This window comes from Chiloscyllium punctatum, chromosome 2 (assembly GCF_047496795.1).
Source record: "Chiloscyllium punctatum isolate Juve2018m chromosome 2, sChiPun1.3, whole genome shotgun sequence".
Lineage (NCBI taxonomy): Eukaryota > Metazoa > Chordata > Chondrichthyes > Orectolobiformes > Hemiscylliidae > Chiloscyllium > Chiloscyllium punctatum.
Window position 1 is genome coordinate 154593206 of NC_092740.1, and position 22402 is coordinate 154615607.

The 22402-nt window shown below is 37.6% G+C and overlaps 1 protein-coding gene across 6 annotated transcripts in view; it reads right to left on the reverse strand.

Moving 5' to 3' along the window:
- Positions 1-22402, reverse strand: part of smarca2 (SWI/SNF related BAF chromatin remodeling complex subunit ATPase 2) — a 133943-nt gene that overhangs the window by 84770 nt on the left and 26771 nt on the right. For all 6 annotated transcript variants that reach the window (XM_072590663.1, XM_072590682.1, XM_072590672.1 and 3 more), the window contains exons 3-8: positions 18898-19027; positions 14495-14824; positions 6241-6333; positions 5034-5280; positions 2561-2687; positions 1619-1792 (exon numbers count right to left, since the gene is read on the reverse strand). In XM_072590663.1, coding sequence (XP_072446764.1) covers positions 1619-1792; positions 2561-2687; positions 5034-5280; positions 6241-6333; positions 14495-14824; positions 18898-19027 — 1101 coding nt within the window. The remainder of the gene's footprint in view (positions 1-1618; positions 1793-2560; positions 2688-5033; positions 5281-6240; positions 6334-14494; positions 14825-18897; positions 19028-22402) is intronic.

The window sequence follows — 22402 nt, forward strand, 5'->3', positions numbered from 1 at the left end:
CAATCAAGCCATGTGCATCCTCCCTGCTCAATTACATTTATTCTATTCTCCAGAAAAAGTGTGAACATGTCATAAGAAAAGAGCTAACAGTTTAGATAGGAGGTATGGAGGGAGAAGGAAACAAAGGAGATGAATGAGAAGAGAGGAGAAAGAATGGAATGTGTGAAAAGCAAGAGAATGGAAGCAGTGAGAAGAGATGGGAATTGGGATATGTGAAGTAGAAATACAACGTGACCGATTAGAAGAGAGACACACATTGGGACCAGCAGAAAATGGAGCTAGTACAGGGCTTCAAAGGAGAACAATTGGATGAGTGCCAAGTGACAAGGTTCCCTCTGGAGATGCACAGCCACATGGAAGTTTGGCAATGTATCACATCGAAATAAATTATCCACTTCCAACTTCATTACAGTTCTGGGATTTCTAAACTGTAAGCTGACAATGGACCAAAACATAGTGCTCAGGGAAGTTTGCAATCTGCCCTGTGCATTGGATTTGAGTGAGCAAAGAATGTCACTCAGAATTCCTTACCCGTCTAACAGTACTACTGGAGGACATGGTATGGAAACAGGAAAGCAAAGTCTATTAAACACTGCACCCAGAAGCACTAACATGCAGCTCCTTAGTATTGACGTAAACAATTGTATAAAAAAGAAACCTGTCACAATTAGTGAAGATCACCACACGAAACAAAGCCAATATAAAAGAAAAACCAGTTTGCAAATCCTACTTCATAAGTACTGTGACAACATTAGCAGCAAAACTAAGGATTTGTTCTAAAGGTACTATAGGAGGTCAGATATACATTTATGCAATCCTTAAGAGGTGATTATTAAACATTTCTTGATCTATGGTGTATACACTGTAAAACTGCATTTAACTTGGCTTCAGTTTTCAGTCTAATATCCTAATATCTAAGTCCTAATATCCAAAGTATCACAACTTCCACAGGTGATTTTTTTTGACCAGTGCAGAATTGATGGACTGGAGGGTCTTTTTCTGTGCTGTAGATCTTGAGGACTCTATGACAAGGGTGCCCTCACTGAAACCTGTTCCAGCCACAACCGTGGCATAGACCACATTACCCATGGCTGTGAAGGTGACTGTGGTGCTGAACCTTCGTACGTTTAGCTCATTCCAGGTTGAAACTTAGATTTTCAACATTTCATAATTCATCATTCATTGTTGCTTAGCAGTTGACATGGAACCAAAGGATAGGCATTTAAAAGTCTATCTTCATTGTATTACCAGTTTGTGGGACAATGCTATAAGGACTTGAAATTCTCAGTTTAATTTTTACCTCATATACCACAAGCGCTAGGTTGAAAATTTATTTAATGCAAATAAAGGTGGTACAGATCACACATGCATTAGAAGTATGTATTTGCAAACGTAGACAGAGACTATCTCCCTTTAAAAACCAAAAGCACTGCAGATGCTGCAAACCAGCAACAAAAACAGAAATTGCTGGAAAAACTCAGCAGGTCGTGCAGCATCTATGAAGAGAAATCAGAGTTAATAATTTGGGTCGAGTGACCCTTCCTCAGAATGGCTTTACTTTCCTTTACTTACTTAACCCATACAGTTGGATCAATTTTAAAGAAAGCAGTGAGCATACCTGGTGTTTCTGCCTGCGCTTGCGCTCTTGCTCAATCTTCTGCTGCTTCTCCAGCTTCTCGGTGATTCGAGCCTCCCTTAATGATTGCCGTTTACTACGTTTGTAGGCCTTCACATTGAGTGCTGTCTCCAGAGTGGTGTCACGTCGCATACAGGCAACCACTTCTTGCCTCAGCTGTTATGCAGGGGGAAAAGAAAATCAATTATTATCCCAGTCTTTGCTTTAAATACAGGAAAATGGCATGGAGGTAAAAGATCAAGCATGACCGAATTGAATGGCAGGGTGTGCTCCATGAATTGAACGGTGGATTCCTGTTTTAATGTTCCTAGATTATTTGTGATCTAGTTAGTTTTACACCTTCCCAAGTTCTCACTGGTCTGTCAGTTAGAAATATAAAATCATACTTTATACAGTTGCAATCTATAACGAACAAATATAGAACCATTCTAATGCCATGGAAGACTTACAGGTCTTAATACAAATTTGAAGATTAACTGGTTCAGTATTCGGAATGTATGAAAAATAGACATTGTATGTTAGTCAGGCCTGTACTACAGCTTGCATTTGAGGCTGACAAGATGCTTAAATCAGTACTGGTAACTAAAGTTAAGGTTGTCAGTGTATCTGAGCTGCATTACACCAGGTCAGTCACTTGCAAGCTTAGTAACAATATGATGCACGTTAGCATTGTAAACGCACACAATGAGTAGACTGTACCACAGTGGTTCAGCACAAGTTAGCCAAATGCCTAAACTGCACTGCAACCCCTCCAGGTTAAAGACTCATCACTACACAGACATGAGCCTAACTGTAGTGATATGCAATGATCTGGACACAGTGCCTAAACAGTTAGTGAAATTATATTGAATAAACAGTTGAAAAGGAAAAAAAGTCAGAACAGGCAGGATTAGGTGACTTTTCCTGTACTGCATGAACACAAACCTGCCGTTGGAAGTTCAGTAGTCGAAGGGCTTTTAACTCAACAGTAGCTTTATTGCGTAAATCCGGAGGTAAGGAACCAGGTAAGTTTTCAAGCTCTTGAATACGATGAGCAATCCGAGCTTGAAGCCTTAATGAAAAGAAAAATAAAATTAAACTTGAAGTGATTCGGATTCAAGGAACATGTAGCTTAAATGATAACTAATTTTTGGAATAGATTCTATTCTCCTGAAAAAGTGTGAACATGTCACAAGAAAAGAGCTAACAGTAAAAAGATCTTGAAACTAGTATGTTCTAAAATATTTGGTACATAATTTCTTTACTACCTTGTTCATCTAAAACATCTTAGACAGAACATTTAGCATAGAAGCAGTTATTCACCTGATTAGTCCATGTTGGTGTTAATCTCTACCAAAGTACACTACTACTCCATTAGCCTCACCTCAATTATTCAGTACATCTCTGTTAACATCCATGCCCTTAACTCTTTAGTTTCCTTTTGAAAGTATTGAATATTTGCTTCAATTCTTACAAATGGTAGATCAATTCACATTCAAAAGACACAACAAAAAAGAAATTTCTCATTTTTCTGCTGTATTTAGCTATCTTGTGTGTATAATTGCTGTTTTAGATTCTCGCACAAGTGAATAATATCTCCACGTCTCATAGGAGGTGGCAATGGCATAGCGGCACCATCATTGATTAATCATTCAGCGACTGAGGCTAATGCTCTGGCGACAGGGGTCTGGATCCCAACATGGCAGATGGTGAAATCTTAATTTAGTAACAAATCTGGAGTTTAAGAAAAAAGCTGGTCTAATCGTGACCATGTAACATAGTTGACTGTAAAAGCCCATCTGGTTCATTAATGTTCTTTAGTGAAGGAAATCTGCTGAATCAGGTCTGAACTATGTTTGACTCTTAACTGCCCTCTTAAATGCCCACATCTTGTGGAAGAATAAAAACAAATCTATTCGGTCTAATAAGTTATCGCCAAGGTTTCTTATTTTCTAAAGAAAAGACCGGTTTAATCTTTTCTGATCATTCTTATGGCGATCACAGGACTGGCTAGGACACTTTAAAATGACAAACTGAGGAAGCATGATTGCTATCTACATTATTAAAGCAGAATAAATAATTGAACTATTTTAGAATTCTTGCCATTGCAACAGTGTGAATTACATTAATTCAGATTATTCAGGTCAATGGATTGCTCAAATCTGTTCATCAAGGGATAGCAGTTGGTTTTTTCCCCAAAAAAGTATAGATCATGAGCACTGAATCATTATAAAAGTTACCAAAAATCCCAAATCTTTTAATGGTACGAGAAATATTCAAAAACGTAAACTGAGAAATTACAGTATTTTTCATTGCCAGTAAGAACAAATCTAGGCAAGCTTCCAGACAAGCAAAAAATCAGTATGAAGAGTACAACATTGAAATTAGGGACAGGAATAGGTCATTCCGTCCTTCAAGCCTGCCCCACCATTCAATGTGATCATGGCTGACCATCCGACTCAGTACCCTGTTCCAGCTTTCTCCCCTTTCTGTTTTATCCCTTCAGCCTGAAGAACCATATCTAACTCCTTGAAAATATTCAATGGTTTGGCCTCAAGTGATTTCTGGGGCAGAGAATTCCACAGGCTTACTATTCTTTAGTGAAGCAATTTCTCCTCATCTCAGCCCGAAATGACCTCCCTTGTATCTTCAGACAGTTACCTCCTGCTCTGTTTTCTCTGGTCAATAGATTCTTCCTTCTTGCATTTACCCTGTCTAGTCTTGTTATAATTTTGTAGGTTGCTAGGAGATTCCCCCTCATTTCTCCTGAACTCCAGTGGAAGGAGCCCTAACTGATTCAGTTACACTTCCGAGCTCGGTCTTATCAACCACGAATCAACCATTCTGGTAAACGTTTGATGCACTCTCTCTACAGTCAGAGCACCACTCCTCAGATTCGATGACCAAACCTGTACACAATTCTCTAGATGTGGTCTCACCAAAGCCCAGTACTATTGAGTAAGACATCTCTACTCCTGTACTTGAATCCTCTCACTAAGAAGGTCAACACATCATCTAACTTCTTGCCACCTGTCGCACCCTGCCGCACCCTGCATGTTTCCTTTTACTGACTGGTATAGATGGATATCTAGACCTTGTTGCAACTCGCCTTTTCCGAATCTATTGCCATTCAGATAATAATCTGCCTTCCTGATTTTGCTACCAAGTGGATAACCACACAATGATCCAGATTATACTTCATCTACTATGAATATGCCCACTCACTTAACACGTCCAAATCACAGTGAAGCAGTTGCATCCTCCTCATAGCTCACCCTCCCATCCAGCTTTGTGCCATACCTACACAAAAACAAAACTCTGCAAAACAGCTGATTAACATGCCTAAACCAGATAATCCAAAAACAGATTATCACTCAACAAGTAGCTAACTGACACCAGAATTAACAATACAACTTACCTATACTCACGTTCTTGAAGAATTTCAACAGGATCCAATCCCTGCGGTTTCTGGATGGGTGTTATACGGTTTTGCTTCTGATGAAGTTGGATAGTAGGTGAAGGCTGGACAACAGGCTGTTGAGACAGTGAGGCCCCAGGACCAGACGGAGTTGCTTGTACAGACGGTGCAGGTGAAGGTCTTCCACATGTAGCCTGAGCAGGCATTTTTTGAGGTGTATTGGGAATACCCATCTCATTAACTTGACCTAAAACAATTAAATTCCAATGAGAAAATGATTAAGATATTACACAAGAGATAAAGTAACCAGTCAAATTCAAATTAACTTCTGGCTTTATCTTCAATTTAGTTTAAATGTCTTTGTTTTGAATTATGTCTCAATTGGTTCATCTGTTATGACAGCAAAGATTAAAAGAGAGGTGTATAGATATAGCACGAAGAGAAAGTATTTCATCTATTATCTAATGCCTATAGTAATGGAAGAATGAGTGATCAGTGGATTGATTTATCTAGTTATCCCAGCCTAGGAAAATATCGTTGTAAAGTGATACAAGTATCATTTACTTCCACTTTATAACTGCATTTCCCAATATACCAAGACTAACTTGCCTTCAGCAAATAGAGTAATTAAATTCAGCAAAAATATTTTAATGGCTAAAATAAAACATGGCTAATGGAAAGATAAAAATGAGAAGGATGGGAGCAGACGCAAATAGACAGATGCTTCCTAGTTTGGCTTGTCTAAATATATTTTATTTGCATTGACTGACGGTGATGAATGCTAATCTATGGAAGTGAAACAAAACAAGCCAGAGTTTCTAAAGGTAGTTACAGAAATAGAATAATTATACAACACCAAAATATACTATATCACGTATAACAGACATTCACTAAGCAGGGCCATTAATAAGCATAAAGCTTAGATTTTTAAATTTAGACTTTATTGTCACGTGTACTCAAGTACAAAAGTACAGTGAAAAGTCAACAGTCTGTGCTCTAATTATACCCCAGTGAATAAGCAGCATTTTTCATAATCAATTTATTAAAACCAATGATTCCAGAAGTTCATGAAACTAATCAACAGTTAAGAAACTGACTCAACAATAGTCAATTTACATTTTAAAATGTATCAACATAATTGTGTTCTTGAATAAGTACAGAAGTTATGCAGTATGAAAATATCAATTAATCTGGAAGATTTACTTACCCTCTGTCCAGGGTTTCGGAACATTAGGAACATGCCCTTGCATTATTTGTGAGGGCCCTACAGCCTGACCAGCCATTGAATGCATGCCCATGTCTGAAAATTAAGAAATGTACGTTGAAAATATCTTACTCCAGATCTTAAACTCCAGGAAAAAAGTGCTCACTTATAAAAGGAGAGCAAAATATTAAGTAACACATTTTATATCATAACCACACACAGTCAATGGAGTCAGAGATGTACAGCATGGAAACAGACCCTTCGGTCCAATCTGTCCATGCTGACCTGAAACCCCAATCCAATCTAGTCCCACCTGCCAGCACCTGGCCCATATCCCTACAAACCCTTCCTATTCATGTATCCATTTGTACCAGCCTCCACCACATCCTCTGGCAGCTCATTCCATACACGTACCACCCCCTGTGTGAAAAAGTTGTCCCTTAGGTCTCTTTAATATCTTTCCCCTCTCACCCTAAACCTATGCCCTCTAGTTCTGGACTCCCCGACCCCACGGAAAAGACTTTGTTTATTTACCCTATTCATGCCCCTCATAATTTTGAAAACCTCTATAAGGTCACACCTCAGCCTCCGATGCTCCAGGGAAAACAGCCCCAGCCTGTTCAGCCTCTCCCTCTAGCTCAAATCCTCCAACCCTAGCAATATGCTTGTAAATCTTTTCTGAACATAAAATAAAAGTTTGTCAATTTTGATAAATCATACCATAATGCAATCTGCTTTTGGATAATTTGTAAATTTTAAACTTAACCTACATAGGTATGGCCATTCTTGATAAGCTAATTGGTGTTGGGTAAAGGAGGGGAGAAATTAGCATGTCAGCAACTAATAGTGGCATACTTTTAAGAAATTCCTTTTTATTGTAGTCATTTTGCTCAGGTGATATTTTATTAATTGCTCTGCTTCGTTGTATAGAAGGTCCCTTGGTGCATTAAGTAGCAATTAAAGGGGTTAGGACAAAAATAATTATGTATGTACAAGTCCTTCACAGCCTTAATGTTCCCAAAACTGTTTACAGCCAATGAAAGGAGGAGCACAACCATTTAACATTTAAAAAGGAAAAAGCTGCACCCAATTTATACACAGCGAGATTTCACAGTTATCATCAAGATACACAGTCAAACTAAAGCAAAATATTGCTGAAGCTAGAAACTTGAAATTAAAAACAAAACAAAATTCTGGAAAAATTCAGCAGGTCGACTAACATCTGTGCAGAAAGAATGGGAATTAACAGTTCGAGTTTGATATACTCTTCCTCAGTTTCAATACAACCAGCATTTTTTTTTTAAAAAGACAATGTTGGTTGATAGATAACTGTTGGTCAGTACACCAAGAAAACCATCACACTCTTTGAGAAAGTAACACGGGGGAGCTGCAATTTTTATAGCCACCTGGGGAAAGAGGATTGGTATGAACTGGCCTGGAAAATCTGGCACTCTGAAGGCATCACTGGGTCCTGACACCTAAATAATGTGGTTAGATTTCCACTGGGAGGAAGGAACTGGCAACACAACCGCTTTAACTAATTGCTACTGAATTCATTAGTATGGGAGCAACTATCAGCAATCGCAAAATGGGAAACACAAAGGGACATGCTTGGGCATAACCATCAGGAACACAGCAGGAAGCTATTAGCATTTTTGATTAGTGTGTGGAAAAATTACGTATAAAACAGGTAGAGATTTAAACTGAAGCTGCTCAAACAGCAGCATAAAGTTACCATCTTGACAGGGACTCTTGTGATACCTCTTGGCTAGAAGGCTGAGGTTCGAGTCCCACCTACTCCAAAGGTACATCATAGTACGCCTGAACAGGTTGATTAAAACCATCTAAAGCTGCTATAACTAAAGCTGAATGGACTGATTTATTTTTTTAAATCTTGGGACATGGGTGTTGCTGGCTGGGCCACGTTTATTGCACGTCACTAATTGCTCAAAGGGCAGTTCAGAGTCAACCCTGTTATTGTGGGTCTGCAGTCACATACAGACCAGACCAGGTAAGGATGGCAGAGTTCCTTTCCAAAAAGGATAGCAGTGAATCAGACAGGTATTTACATCAACCAACAATTGCTACGTGGTCACCATTAATCTAACTTCTTACTCTTAATATATATTTTTTTAAAAAGGGAGTTTAAATTTTACCATCTACCATGGTGGCATTCAAACCCATATTCTCAAGACATTAGCCTGGGGCTCTGGATTACTAGTCCAGTGACATTGCCACTACTTCCCTTAAGGAGGAAGTATTCAAATTCTTGAGAGGAGTGGGAGACCGTTATCATTCACAATCACTCTATATACCAAGCTGGCTTGGACTGGTTTAATGGGAAGTCTTTTTCCAGATGGAGGGAACAGTACAGCTCCTGCAATCACGACTGTCTAAGTCCATTCATGGCACTGTTTACCTTTTAAATCATTCCTACATGTTTAGTTTTTTTTTGGCATCTTATGTCCCTAACTGGTACCAACTGATTCCAGACTAGTTACAGGCTGACACTTTGAAAATTGCACTGTGTCACCAATGTGGTGCAGAAAGGCACCTGAAATGTTCTGGGCATGGTTTATTTATTCCAGAATAAATTTCAGCCCAGGACCCTTTTTGAAACATTCAAATTGGAGGACAGACAGAGCTTCAATTTAAAAACTTATGTGAAAGACAGCACCTCTGATGATTCAATATTCCCTCAGCACTGCATACCTGTCAGTCCCGATTGCACAGATATGCACAATTAATATAATGGACTATATAGCTCAAATTCTCTAGTGAAGATCACACCAAGAAACTTTCACTTCAGAGACTGGAGTCCAAGTGAGCTCAAGCTAACACTCCACTACAAAAATAATAGGAATAACTCTAAGGCTGTGTCGAAAGAGAATCAAGAGTAGTTTAATTGGTAGCTTTACTGGTAGATCGTTAACTTTTTCCAATGAATAGAAGGTCTGACTAGTATTTAGTCTTTGTCCTTAGTGATTGTCCTGCATAAATAAAACAGGTATACAACAAATTAGCCTGATAGTGATTTATATCCATGCTAACTTGGGCTTTAAGATATCAATAAGTGCATCTGTATACAATTTTGCAAATGTCGTTAAGATAAACCCCATCAACTGTTGGCCAAGGACAGAGTTCCATCTTTGTCTTGTTCCTCTTCCAATAAAATCAGGGGCACATTCTACCACTCAACATCTGCTTCATGGTTGTGGGCTCTGTCCAATTATCTACTTCACAGACAGACAATCATAGACATTTCTCCTCATTATAAAGAGATAATTGATTATAAACAGATTATGGCACCACTCCACAAGGGGCCAAGGGGCAGGCTTCCATGAACCATCACTGCTGGCACAGGAATCTAACCATCATCACACCATACACCCCTCCCCCCGGTAAATCAGCTAAGCAATTCTTAACTTGGTAATCCAAAGCAAGGTTATGCAATCTTGCTTATAAAAGAAAGTTTGTCTGTAGAGCTAAAATGTCAAGTCAATAAGTTCAAGTATAGTCATTGAGTCACTAACATCAGAACATATTTGGCAAAAGCCCTATCCAAAAGCATTATAAATCTTCCCTATTAACTTACGACCCACATGCCAAACAGGCTATTAATCACCACTATATGAAACAAAAACAGAAGTTGCTGGAAAAGCTCAGCAGGTCTGGCAGCAGCTGTGCAGAGAAATCAAAGTTAACATTTCAGGTCCGTTGACCCTTCTTCAGAACTGTTCCTGTTCTGAAGGGTCACTGGACCTGAAACGTTAACTTTGATTTCTCTGCACAGATGCTGCCAGACCTGCTGTGCTTTTCCAGCAACTTCTGTTTTTATTTCTGACTTTGGGTTTTTACTACTATATGAAACCTAGAACAACAATTTTAAGATGCTAAATTGCTTAACGTTTAGGTAAGTCAGACTCTTGGATTCAAACAGTTTGACATTTGATCAGAACAATTTGAAATCTCAGCCTCAACTTAACAGTCAACTGAAAGACATAACTTTACGGGTTCCTTTTAATGAATTGTTGGCTACAGAAAATGTTTTGACAGTTGCACCAAAAGGCGATAAAAGCAGAAATATATGATCCTTAACCACAACAGTCTTGGTCTAAAGAGCATTAATAATAAATTGTTGGAAAGATTAAATGACAATCAGCCATAGTTATAGTCGTAAAAAAAGTGGAGAAAACTTTTCTCACTAGTATTGTTGAGACTTTCTACTTAAATGCAGAATTAGTGTTAAAGCCCCTTCCATGCCTCAAAAACTGTGTTGAATCAAAAGCTTGCCAAGTTACATGACAAATCCAAGAAGTTTAGTGCAAAGCTCACAAAAACTTATTCTTCAATCAATTCAGCATTAGACATGCATTACACTCATGAACATCTTCCATGTGTTTACTCTGAATACATCTTGCCTTCCCTGTCAGTAGCCGTAACTGAATGAACACCAAGTATACAAGCTACATGGGACTGGAGTTTCAACAAAGCTGTTTCGACAAAATTAGCAAAACTAGCACAAAAGAATTTCAAGTTCAAATGGTTTGGGTTTTTTTTTTGTACTGGTGCAAAAAATGAGAGCCTAATCCCATCCATAAATATTGTCTTAGTGAAAGAAAAAACAACACTAATGTTTTAATTTTTAAGAATAACTATTAAGACGACATCTTTTGTGTAGCTTCTTCTACTGATTCACATTTTTGAAAACTAAGTTATATGTGCTAGACTGACTAAAATTAGGATAAACCCAATTTCAGCTTATTAATAAAACTGCACACATTAAAAAGTTCTTTGAAGTGTAACTGTTTAAAATTCTGAAACATCACCAATTCAAAGCTAAAAGGTACAATGACCAAATGTGAATTGACTTAAGCCATAAACCTGGGAAACATCGATTTGAGGTTAAAAGCTGAAACTTCAAAGAATTAGAAAAAGGTGGAAAAACAACAAAATATGCAAACCATATGTCTACAGAAGAGAAAATGTTTTCCATGTGTTTACAACTGTAAAGCATACCTAATTCCCAACTGATTCAAGAATGAACTTTGTGACCTTTGCACCCAGTGTTATTATTTCTTATTTCACATATACTTAAACTTAAACTTAGTTTTGTCAAAGTTTTCATAAAAGCTGTCAAGCCACAGCCCATTTTTGTGCTTGAAAGTTAGTGTCTATTTTGCATCAGTCTTATTGAAAGACGTAGGTTAAACTGACAATGGAAATACATTACATATTTTTAATGCAGACATGCAAAGGAGATAACTGTGTCTAAATAAATCTCATGTTCATAACACTAAAACCCAAAACAATGCTACAGGTCTGATCTTATATGCAACGATAACACACGCATAACTAATCACCTCAATATTTAATACCATTGGTAAATAACAATCATTGAATTGTGGGGCTCAAATCAAAAAGGTACACATCCTTGCAAACCGGGTGATATTTCAATGTACTTGTTATTTTTTAAATGGATATATCCAAATTCAGAAAAGCATGTCCACCTTTTGGTAAAAACAAATACAAAGTTAAGGTATTAAAATCAATTTTCAAATGTGTATAAATATATCTACACATGAAAATGCTGCTTACAGTTACACAGAGCCTTAAGGACAACATTTTAGATATCTGGTAAAATACTGAAATCTAGATTTAGAATTTGGATCAAAATCCAATTTAAAAATGTAGTAATTTTTATTTCATCTAAAAATAATGGTAGTCAACACTTCTATATAGAAAATAAATTCCACTATACTTAATTGAGATACTGGCATGGAGCCAAAATCAAACACAAAGAGAGATAGCAGGTCACCACAGGGAAAAATACATTGAAGGTCCAAGTAAGATTCAATAAGCCTAGTTAATTTAAACAATTAGGATTTGACCCTCTTGAAATATGCCTTTAATTACATGGTAGCAGTCATCTTTATAAGAAAAAAGTCCAATTTACATGGAGGGCAGTTTCAGAATGTTGTACATGGTGCAGTGTATTGTCTTATGGAGCTGCCAAATCCCACCAGCCATCTCTTACAGTGCCAAAGTTGCACCTCCCCTTGCAAAAGAGCTTCTTTGCTTCCCTACAGAGTGAAATTGCATCTGTCAATCATTCTTCTCTTACTATCTAGCCTCACTCAAACAGACATCACTCAGCAAGGTCCACGTCCAAACTGGATTTTTATCCCCTTTTCTCACCCCTGCTCAGTAAAAAAGGCTTCTCTCTTTTTCACCGCCCTTGTCAATGCTTCATTTTTCAAACATATATATGCAGCAGTTCCAGATTGTGAATGGGTTTTGTCCATTTGCAAATAGGAATACAATGTTAGAATATGTAAAACAGCTGTTCATAAGTACAGGAAATGTTCACATGCTGGAACTTCAGAATTACACCCCTGGATGAGATTGCATTCATAAGTACGAGCGCACGTAAGTTAGACATTCATAAATAGGGAACCCCTGTATCCTCTTCTCTGCTCCATCTCCTCTAATTTTCATTAGTTTTTCCAGAGTTACAACACAACCAAAATTGACATCAAAGTTGACCATTGCATTCAACTATTCTTACATACTACTTGACAAACTTTACTTGGTACAGAAGGAGGTAATGAAACAAAGCAAGTTTATGCAAAAGGATCCCCCCCCCCCCCCCCACCCAGAAACACATTTTATGCTGTATTTACATATTGCAGAGTAAAATGACCCACAAACGAAACACAAATTAGGAGAGGAAGGTCTACAGAAGGTTTGTTGCCGATAGCCGTGGGGATTATAGTCATGAAATCCTGCACATGCAGAAAACAGATGATCAACATATGGCTCCTCCAGGGAGTCTGCTGTTACAACAGCACAACAACAAACTTTAAGATTTTCTTTAGGGATACAAGGTGAAGGAAAGATGGGGGTGGGAGAACTCATGACTATAAAGTGGGTCCTATAAATCCTTCTCCTTAATAAAAGAAAAGCCTTCAGGATATGTAAACAACTGTTATCCTGTCATTTGCCAGGAGATGCATTTAGATGTTCAGAGACCTGGCAGCTTGCATCATACTGCGAATGTAAAGCAGGGAAGGTGCTGGAGCCAAGTTTAGATTATGAATTACTGTGATTTTCTTTTGCTAGTTTATAAGAGTGTGAATGAGGGATGCCACGATGCCTGCGTTTTGTAGAACACGAGTGCACAGCTTTTTCTTCTTGGAGGCATACAATGGTAGAGAAAATTAAAATTGGAGCAAACGGTTAAAACTATAAAATGACAATGAACAGAGGTAGAAAATAAAGTCAGTCAATTAATCTGAGATCCTGGTTAAAGTAATCATAAGGATTCAGAACAAATTTATTACAGGATTGGTCTCTTAGTCACTTAGTTTGATTTTTCCTTCGAAATTAACGCAATTGTTCATTTGATTCAGAAAATGAATTTTTACAGGGTCTACAATGGTATGAACATTATTGGCAAGGTCTTCACAGTGTTGGTTAAAAGTAGCCATGGGCTAGCTTACGTACATAGCGCCAGTGCCAAGATGAAATTTACCTATTTTGATTGTTATTTTCTTAATAGCACTTGGTAGCGTAGAACTCAAGTACTGGTGAAAAAAGACACTTTGTCAAAGCTTTGTGTCTTACACAGATCAGAACAATTCACTGCAAAAAAAACCATTTAGACTGCATGAGATTGATTGGCAAGTGGGCTCTGATTGGTGGAAGTATCACCATGGATAATGCACCAATTAAAGATGATTGACAGTTAACTTCCAGATTTTGTTTAAATTTTATACTGGGTTGGTTGACTCTGATTGATCAGGATACTGCCCTGAGAAGTAAACCAGTGGATGATAGTTACCTACTGGATTTAAAAAAGACACAGTACATATATGTGTCCTTTATGTCTGGAAAAGAATGTGGTTGAAAAATAAAGTCAACAATACAGGTTCAATCCCCACACTAGCTATGGTAGCTCATAGAGGTCCTGCATCCTCAACTTACTCCATGTTTGTGAAGTGGTTACTGTCATGTTAAACGTAACCATTTGGATACAATGTGTCTAGCTATTCAACATACAATTTCTGAATGACTAGGTTATCGGAAGTCAGGATTTTAACTTTTAAGACAACTAGGTACACATGCTTTTCAGTTCTATCACAGAATTCAATGTGTACTTTACTGCCTGAAAATAGACTAATAATGTTTAAGTTTTCAAAAAATTGACAATTGATCCTTAATGTATTCTTTCCATACAAACGAAATGTATACTTACTAGGTGGTCTGTTGTAAGCAATGGGAGCTACTTGCTGTTGCATACTGGGTAGTGATCGCTTCCCCTGAACAGCTAGTTGCAGATTATCTGGTAATGGTTGTCCTCTAGCAAGCATTTTGTAGGCCAGAATCTGAGCCCTCAATTGATGAAGTTGAACTGGATTGAATGGTGAAGGACCTCTGTTCTGCTGGCTCATGACCTGAGGATCTCCTTGCAACATTGGTGCAACCTGGGTTGGTGGAATCTGAGGAGGAGTAGGACCACCTGCTGACATTGGACTAGGAACGTGCTCTGGTACACTCATAGGCGATGGATGAGGAGACAGATAACCTGCATAGAAAAATGGTTTTATGTCATCAGATTTTAAACACAAAGATTGAACATTATATTTCTGCACCATTACCTTTAGATTATACTAGAAGATCTGTGATATATCTTTCATGGAAGTGCATCCCACAATAACCAAACTTACCAGCTTCCAGTCATGAAAGAGGCAGATCACTTAGAACTTAAGAATCAATTTAGGAAATGCTAAGATTTAACCTGTTCTATTTGTTAACCGTTTTAAGATTTCTGGAGGAAATATTCCATCATCTAGGTTTTGTCAACAAGCATTTTGGGCATCTAGTTTTGTTTTCTTTTCCCATATTGCTCGATTACAATTTAAACAAGACTTTAATCTTCTTGCATCTGGGTTACTCTTTCCACCTTGCTTCTACCAGTTGTCCTCTTCCATCTTTCTCTCTGCATTTAATTGCTGCCTGCCATTTGCTCCTAATAATTCTGTGATTTCAACAATCATTCCAGTTATCCCAGAGCTACAGGGATCAAAAGTATATAGCTGAAAAGATTAAGTGGACAGGCAACAGGGCACTAAGGGAATGAAGGAGTGGGAAATGTGGAATGACTTGAAGCCATTTCCTTCGGTGGAGAGGGGGGATTTGGGGAAAATAAAATGACTGTCAGTGTTTACGTTTTTGATCATTCAATAATCATTTTCACTTTGAGCCTTAACTTTCAGGTTCACAGTTAGTTAGACCCCATAAACCAAGAGCAGAAATGGTGGTGTCTACTGATGGAGCTTAGGTTGGTGTTCTGGGATAAAGCTTGGATAAGGGACTAGACAGGGACAACTAATGAGCATGACTGCAGGGCGTTTTTTAACTGAATTGTGCAAGTGCAATGTTTTCCAAGACGTATAATTGACTCACAGCATCCCTACAGTGTGGAAGCAAGCCCCACCGATCCTCAAGAAGATCTCATTCAGACACAGCCCCAGCTACTTAGCCCATCCCTAAAACCCTGCATTTCCAATGGCTAACCGGCACATCCCTGGACACTATGAGGAATCTTTTCAGCAGCTATATATGAAATTTGTTATATTGAAGGTGAACTGGCAACACCTTTCCAAAGTTAATCCTCAATAAGCGTTACTGTCTCATATGATTAGATGTTAAAGTTCATCATACAGAACACCAGCATTTTACTCAGCCTCAATTAAAAGCTAACAAGTCAGCCATAATGGAAAATCACGACGGGTGCACATCACATGTCCATTGTGAATGTCAAGCATATCAAACTAAAATTGGGCACTGTGACAAACAAGTACATTATGGAATTAGATACTGAAGCTTTGCTCTATTCCTTCTTCAACCTTCTGGGGATCATTTCTTTTTTAATATGACACATTCCCACAATGATTAGACACCTAATTTTGAAAAAAAATGTATTCAAATTTCTTTCAACAACACTCTTTAAAATCACAGCTTGTATTTTGCTAATTAATTCAAGTCAATACAGTTTTACAATTTAAATTGCATTCATAAAGAGAAAGAGTTGCATTTATTTAGCACTTCATCACGGTTCCCAGAAATGTCTCCAAGCCTTAACTTCATGTCTGAACTTTAAAGCAATTTAAACAAACATAATGAATGATATTTAAAATAAAATATTACTTGTGAGATAAAGCATAATTTGAGTTGGAGAAAAGGAAAATGTAGAACTTCAATCCAGTTACAAGATGTGGGAGCAGGAGTGGAAATTATCAGAGCAGATTGTGCAAAATCACAGGATATATCATTGAAGATCTCGCCATAACAAATTACTCGTCTTAATTATTATGCATGGCAGGTCACAGCCTCTCATCAATAAAATCCAAAATCAGTAAAGGGGAGGGGGGAGGTTAAAGGAACTTTTGACTCAACACAGCCTTTGAGCAAAACAACATGATAGTTAACAGAATGGTTAAGTGAAAGCCAGACAGGCTGATGTTTGGTATTTTATTTGTGACCACCACTAAGGTCTCTAAATATGTAAACAACCAACCTTCAAATAAATAATGACATACACATTGAACCCTCATCCTGCAAAAACAATGTTGGGGGATTATCCTTGACTTAGGAGGATCACTGCAAATTCCAAAAGAAAAACAAATGGGAAACAGAAAGTTAACTATTAATGAAGTGCAGAACTATTTTATCCAAAATTAAATGGGATGAACATGACATTATGTTGTAGACATGTTCAAAACCAAGGTGGCTGCTAACACTGACAATTCATCAGAATATGGTATTGTAGTCATAAGTTTTCAAAACAAATTATCCTAAAGTGATGTTACAACAGAAGCAAATCTATGGGACTTCTCTCAAAAAGGTGATGGATATGCTGTTTCACAATAAGGGAAGTATTTATCCCATTTACAGCATCACATTCAGATCAAGTTATGGTGACTGAATTAATCAAATTATAGGTTTTCCACCTTAGTTTGAGATAGTTTTGCCACAGCTTTGAGAAATAAATTCTGTAATTTTGTCCGTTATTCAGAAAGAACTCAATGAGTGACATATTTCCTTACTGCTGCATAATTAATCTTTAAAACTGACGAGCTACAGCAAGATGCTAGAAAAGATGTACCAGCTGGATGCAGCTACCTGATATTCAGCAGCACTTGGCTGATCCAGGAATTTGGCAGAACTGAGTTGGGATGATGGAATTCTGGCATCATCATAAAGGGGGAATGAAGCATTTGGCAGAATACTGGGGCACAGAATGTACATTTTGGGCTCATTCCAGACTCTCATCTTTCTTTCTAGTACACAACTGTCATTAATTATAATGCTTACATTTCCGAACTATCAACAGAACACAGCTGAGTACAGTTTGATGGAGACAGTATGCTTAAAATATCAATATCCAACTCATTTCTTAGAAGTGAATTCAAACTAGGGGGATGTGGGATGAGGAGGAAACTTTGACATCTAGTAGCTCGAGTCTTTACTGAAGCAAAAAAGAAAATGAATTGGTTTTAAGTTTAATTGAAATCTTGCTCAAATTCATCACAATTTGTAAATTTCAAAACAAAACAAAAAACATGAGGGAAATTGTATTCGATTAGATTAGATTAGATTACTTACAGAGTGGAAACAGGCCCTTCGGCCCAACAAGTCCACACCGCCCCGCCGAAGCGCAACCCACCCATACCCCTACATCTACCCCTTACCTAACACTACAGGCAATTTAGCATGGCCAATTCACCTGATGTGCACATCTTTGGACTGCACATTCATTTACGAGTAGCATTGCATTTTTTTAGGAAAATATAATCGTGTAACATGATTACATACAATTTTCTATTTTTGAATTATAATTATGTTACACATTAAAACACAATTTAAAGTTTACTAGAACAAAGCTTTTGAAACATGGCTTCCAGACTCACAGTAAATTTAATACTTTTTATTTGAAACCTACTTTGTACTTGAGAAGAAAGATGGCAGGAAAAATATATTTAATATCTTGAGTGCTTAGTTTGAATAATTGTTAGTTTCTTTTGAGTGCTTATTTAGCATTGGTTGGTTGAGTTAATCCTTTGCTGCTCCTCAGTTACAGGTATATTAACATTTGCCTTGCTTCTGAATTACTTAGTTACTGCTTCTGCAGCTCTAATTTGCTGTCATCCTATTTTACTAAAGTGCAACAGCAAAAAAAAACTAGTAAATGAAGTCAGAAAGTTAGTTCAAGACTTAACTTAGATCTGTGTAAGTTACGAAACATCAATTACTAATGGTTATGCATTGCAGTGTTAAAATCAACTAGGAGAAAGTGAGGACTGCAGTTGCTGGAGATCAGAGCTGGAAAATGTGTTGCTGGAAAAGCACAGCAGGTCAGGCAGCATCCAAGGAGCAGGAGAATCGACGTTTTGGGCCTTCCTGAAGAAGGGCTTATGCCCGAAATGTCGATTCTCTTGCTTCTTGGATGCTGCTTGACCTGCTGCGCTTTTCCAGCAACACATTTTTCAGCTCTTGCAGTGTTAAAGCATGCAACAACTGTCAAGCAACTAAAAATGAAAGGTTTTGACACTGGAGAAAAAGCTGAAGATTAACCCAAATAAATATCAAACATACCTTGAGAATGCTGATCCATTGGACTCTGAGGTGGTCCCATTCCAGCATGAGCAGTCCTCATTCCCATGCCTTTCATCTGACCATAGTGCATTTCGTCAGCTATCCCCTTGTCATGCATTGCATCAATAGGCTAAGGAAGAAAATAAGCCAAATGAACACACATTTAACATTTTGCAGGATGAATTATTTGATCAACTATGAAGAGAAAAGAGATCTTTGCAATAATTCAACAAAAGTAAATGTGGTCTGGAAATAATTTAAATTTAAAGTTACAGCTAATCATCAAATGGTAGATTTCCAGAAAACCAAGGGTTGCTATTGAGCACTATTCACTCTTCATGAATATCCCTGAAGAAGCCATGACCAAATATACAGTTATAGTCTCCGCCCATTCCAGAATTGTTACTTCTGCTCCTTAAATTACAAAGAAGCCAAAATGAAATTAATAGAGAAAGAACTTGTTTCATAAAAACAATTAATGGCAAAAAATGATGATGATGCAGCTGATTTTCTACCCATGTCTCATCTTTAGAACCCTCGAACAGACATACACCAACAGAAGGTGTAATAAAGCAACTAAGTATAGCCAGGAGTTAGGCAAGAGCTTCTGGCTTCTCCCTCTTTGTAGAAGTGCTGGTATGTGCCTTGCACCTTTGCTGAATTACAAGATTGAGAATAAACAATCACGTAGGTCACTGCAGGTATGAACCTGTATTTTACCAATGTCAGCCACTCCATTCAAATACATTGCTCAATATAATTCGTGTGAAAATGCGAAAGGGACTGTTTAAGCTGTCAGAGAATACACAGAATAAAAACTGGCTATTCTTCCCAATTTGACAGAATTGGTTTTACAGTTCAAAAGCTCCATCCATTCTATTTGTTTACCTCCCCTTTATATAGTATCATTCCATCCATATTTTCTTGTGCTCATCATATTTCCTTTCAAAATAACCTACTTAAATAGTTTATGTATACATCACCAAATCCATTTAATTAAATGAGACCTTAACCCCAGTGAAGGCTCCCAAACGCGCTCCAAAAATTAGTCTGTGTAAAGATAAGGTATAGCTATGTAGATATTTTAACTCTCTGCCTAAGTGTTCAGGCTACACTGAAGTGTCAGAGCCAGCAAACTTCACTTTACCTGACTGCCAGCTTGCTCTGACTTCCATCTCCAAGTCAGAAATTCAAGTTATATTTCAAGTACATTATCACATACAGTTCTGAAAGAGCTTTACCTAAGCACAACACCTTGCCAGGATAGGAATCAAGAGGAGATAAATCTCTCATTTTTAGAAATATAACAGTCGTGCATTCCAAGTGGAAGGAGCAGGGTGAAAGCACTTATAGAATTTGCCCAATTTTTTTTCAGACTCTCATGCCCAAACTTCTATGTGCGTACTGTCGGGAGAAAGAAAGCATTGAGTAATCAGTGTTCCCAGTTGGAATACATTGATTTCTATTCCATTTAGACTTGTGTGTTGATAGCACCACAAGAACCTAGATATTGCAATACTGTCACGCAGTTTAAACAATCCTGCCATGAACAGAATCAACAGGGAAAAAAAAATTGCTTGGCAAAAATATACTGAACTATTAAATCCAAGCTTCATAAATGCAGGGAGGAATCGTCTGCAGGCATTTTTCATTATACATATTTAAAAATGACATTCAGGTCAGTACGTTAAGCTATGAAATATTTCTCAAAATATAGTAGGTTATTTCAGAAGTTGTAGTACAAAAACTTGGTTTTAATATCAATATCGGTCGCTTTGTCAATTTTCCTAAATTGCTACACTAAATGATATGTTAGGTCACAAGGTTAATAATTACATTGAGATACATTGCTGTAGTGGATCACCCCACAGCATCTCTTGGAGGCCTAACTGTGAACTACCGGATCTATTGTGAACGTGTCACAACTCTCTTGATGGTTGTATAGTATAGCACACCACAGTGCAAAATATTCTCAAGTGAAGACTCCACTTTGTTAACAGGTACATCTTCAAGTATATTTGGAAGAATGATAATAGTAGGTTTTTCCCTCAGTCTGGTTGTCTAACAGCCAGTTACAGGCACAGTCAAAAAATCTATGCCTTTCTGGGCTCAATCACTTTCTGTTGCAACTGAACCACTCTTGGTACCCAACAATGAAGTCTCCAATCAAAATATACCGTGTCCTTGCTACCTTCAGTGTTTCTTCAAGGAATGTTCAAATTGGAGGACTAATGATTCATCAGCTCAGGGAGGGCACTAGGTGATAATCAGTTGGAGGACTCAATGTTGAGAGATTTCATGGCCATTCCTACCCAACTGTATCATAACTGCTAGTGCAACTGTTCTGTTGGTGAAAGAGTGCCGAAAAATCAGGAGCATCAGATGAAACTATACTGAAAATTACAGTTATGTTTGGCTGTTGCTGGTCTAATCTGTGTGACAACAGTCTCCAGATGTTAGTGATAAAGACTTTGCAGGGTTATTTTGGAATTGGTGTGCCTTTCTTGTGTCTGAAATCACAGTCCAAGCAAGGGGTACACATCTGATATTATTCAACTTTTCATAGTGATTTGATAGACTCAAGTGGCTTGCTATGCAATATCAGAGGACAGCTAAGAGTCAACTACATTGCTATCTGTTTAGAGTCACATACAGACAAGATCAAGTAAGGAGCTATGACAGTCCCCATCACGGCATCAGGTGAACCAGACAGATTCTCATTTAACCTGGTACTTTTAGTCACCATTATGTATATCAGTTTTTATATTTATGTTCCCCAGCTGCTGTGGTATGATTTGAACTGTTTGTGAATCAGTACAGAAAAGGTTGTCAAGCTAATTTGTTAACTGTTTCATTTCCCACAGGTGATGCCAAGCTTGCTGAGTTTCTGTGGCATTTACTGTTTTTAATCTCTGAATCACTAAGCCAGGTTGCTGAATAATGAGTTCAATAACATAACTGCTACAATTGATTCATTCATCACAAATGGAAGTTAATAGGCACCTTTTAGACAATTGCTTTTCGTTCGTCATGCAGAAAATACTCTAAATCTGGAGTAAATAACACTTTTAATCAGTTTAGGTTGGCTGAGTCTGAAGAAAATGGTTAATGGAAAACTTATGCTGTCAGTTCACTCAAATATATAATTGATGTTCTTTAGCCACAAGAAATATTCTACTCTTGCTCAATTTCTATAAAACTTGCGAAACTTTTTTTTAAGCTACTATGCTTCATTTGATAAGGAGCACATAACATGTGATTCTAAAATGCTGCTTTTAAAGAAGAATGGCTATTAGTCTCATTGTAGAAGTCCTTCAAAAAATGACAACTGGTTGAATGAGATTTAACTAGATTTTTAAACACTTCACTAAGTTAATAATTATTGCTCTGTAGCCTTGCTCGCCCTGAAAACTGATTTTATATATGTGGAATGTCAAATTTCTCTATGATGCTTAAAAAAGTCAAACCTGAAATTATTTTACCAATGCACATTTAAGAAAATCAC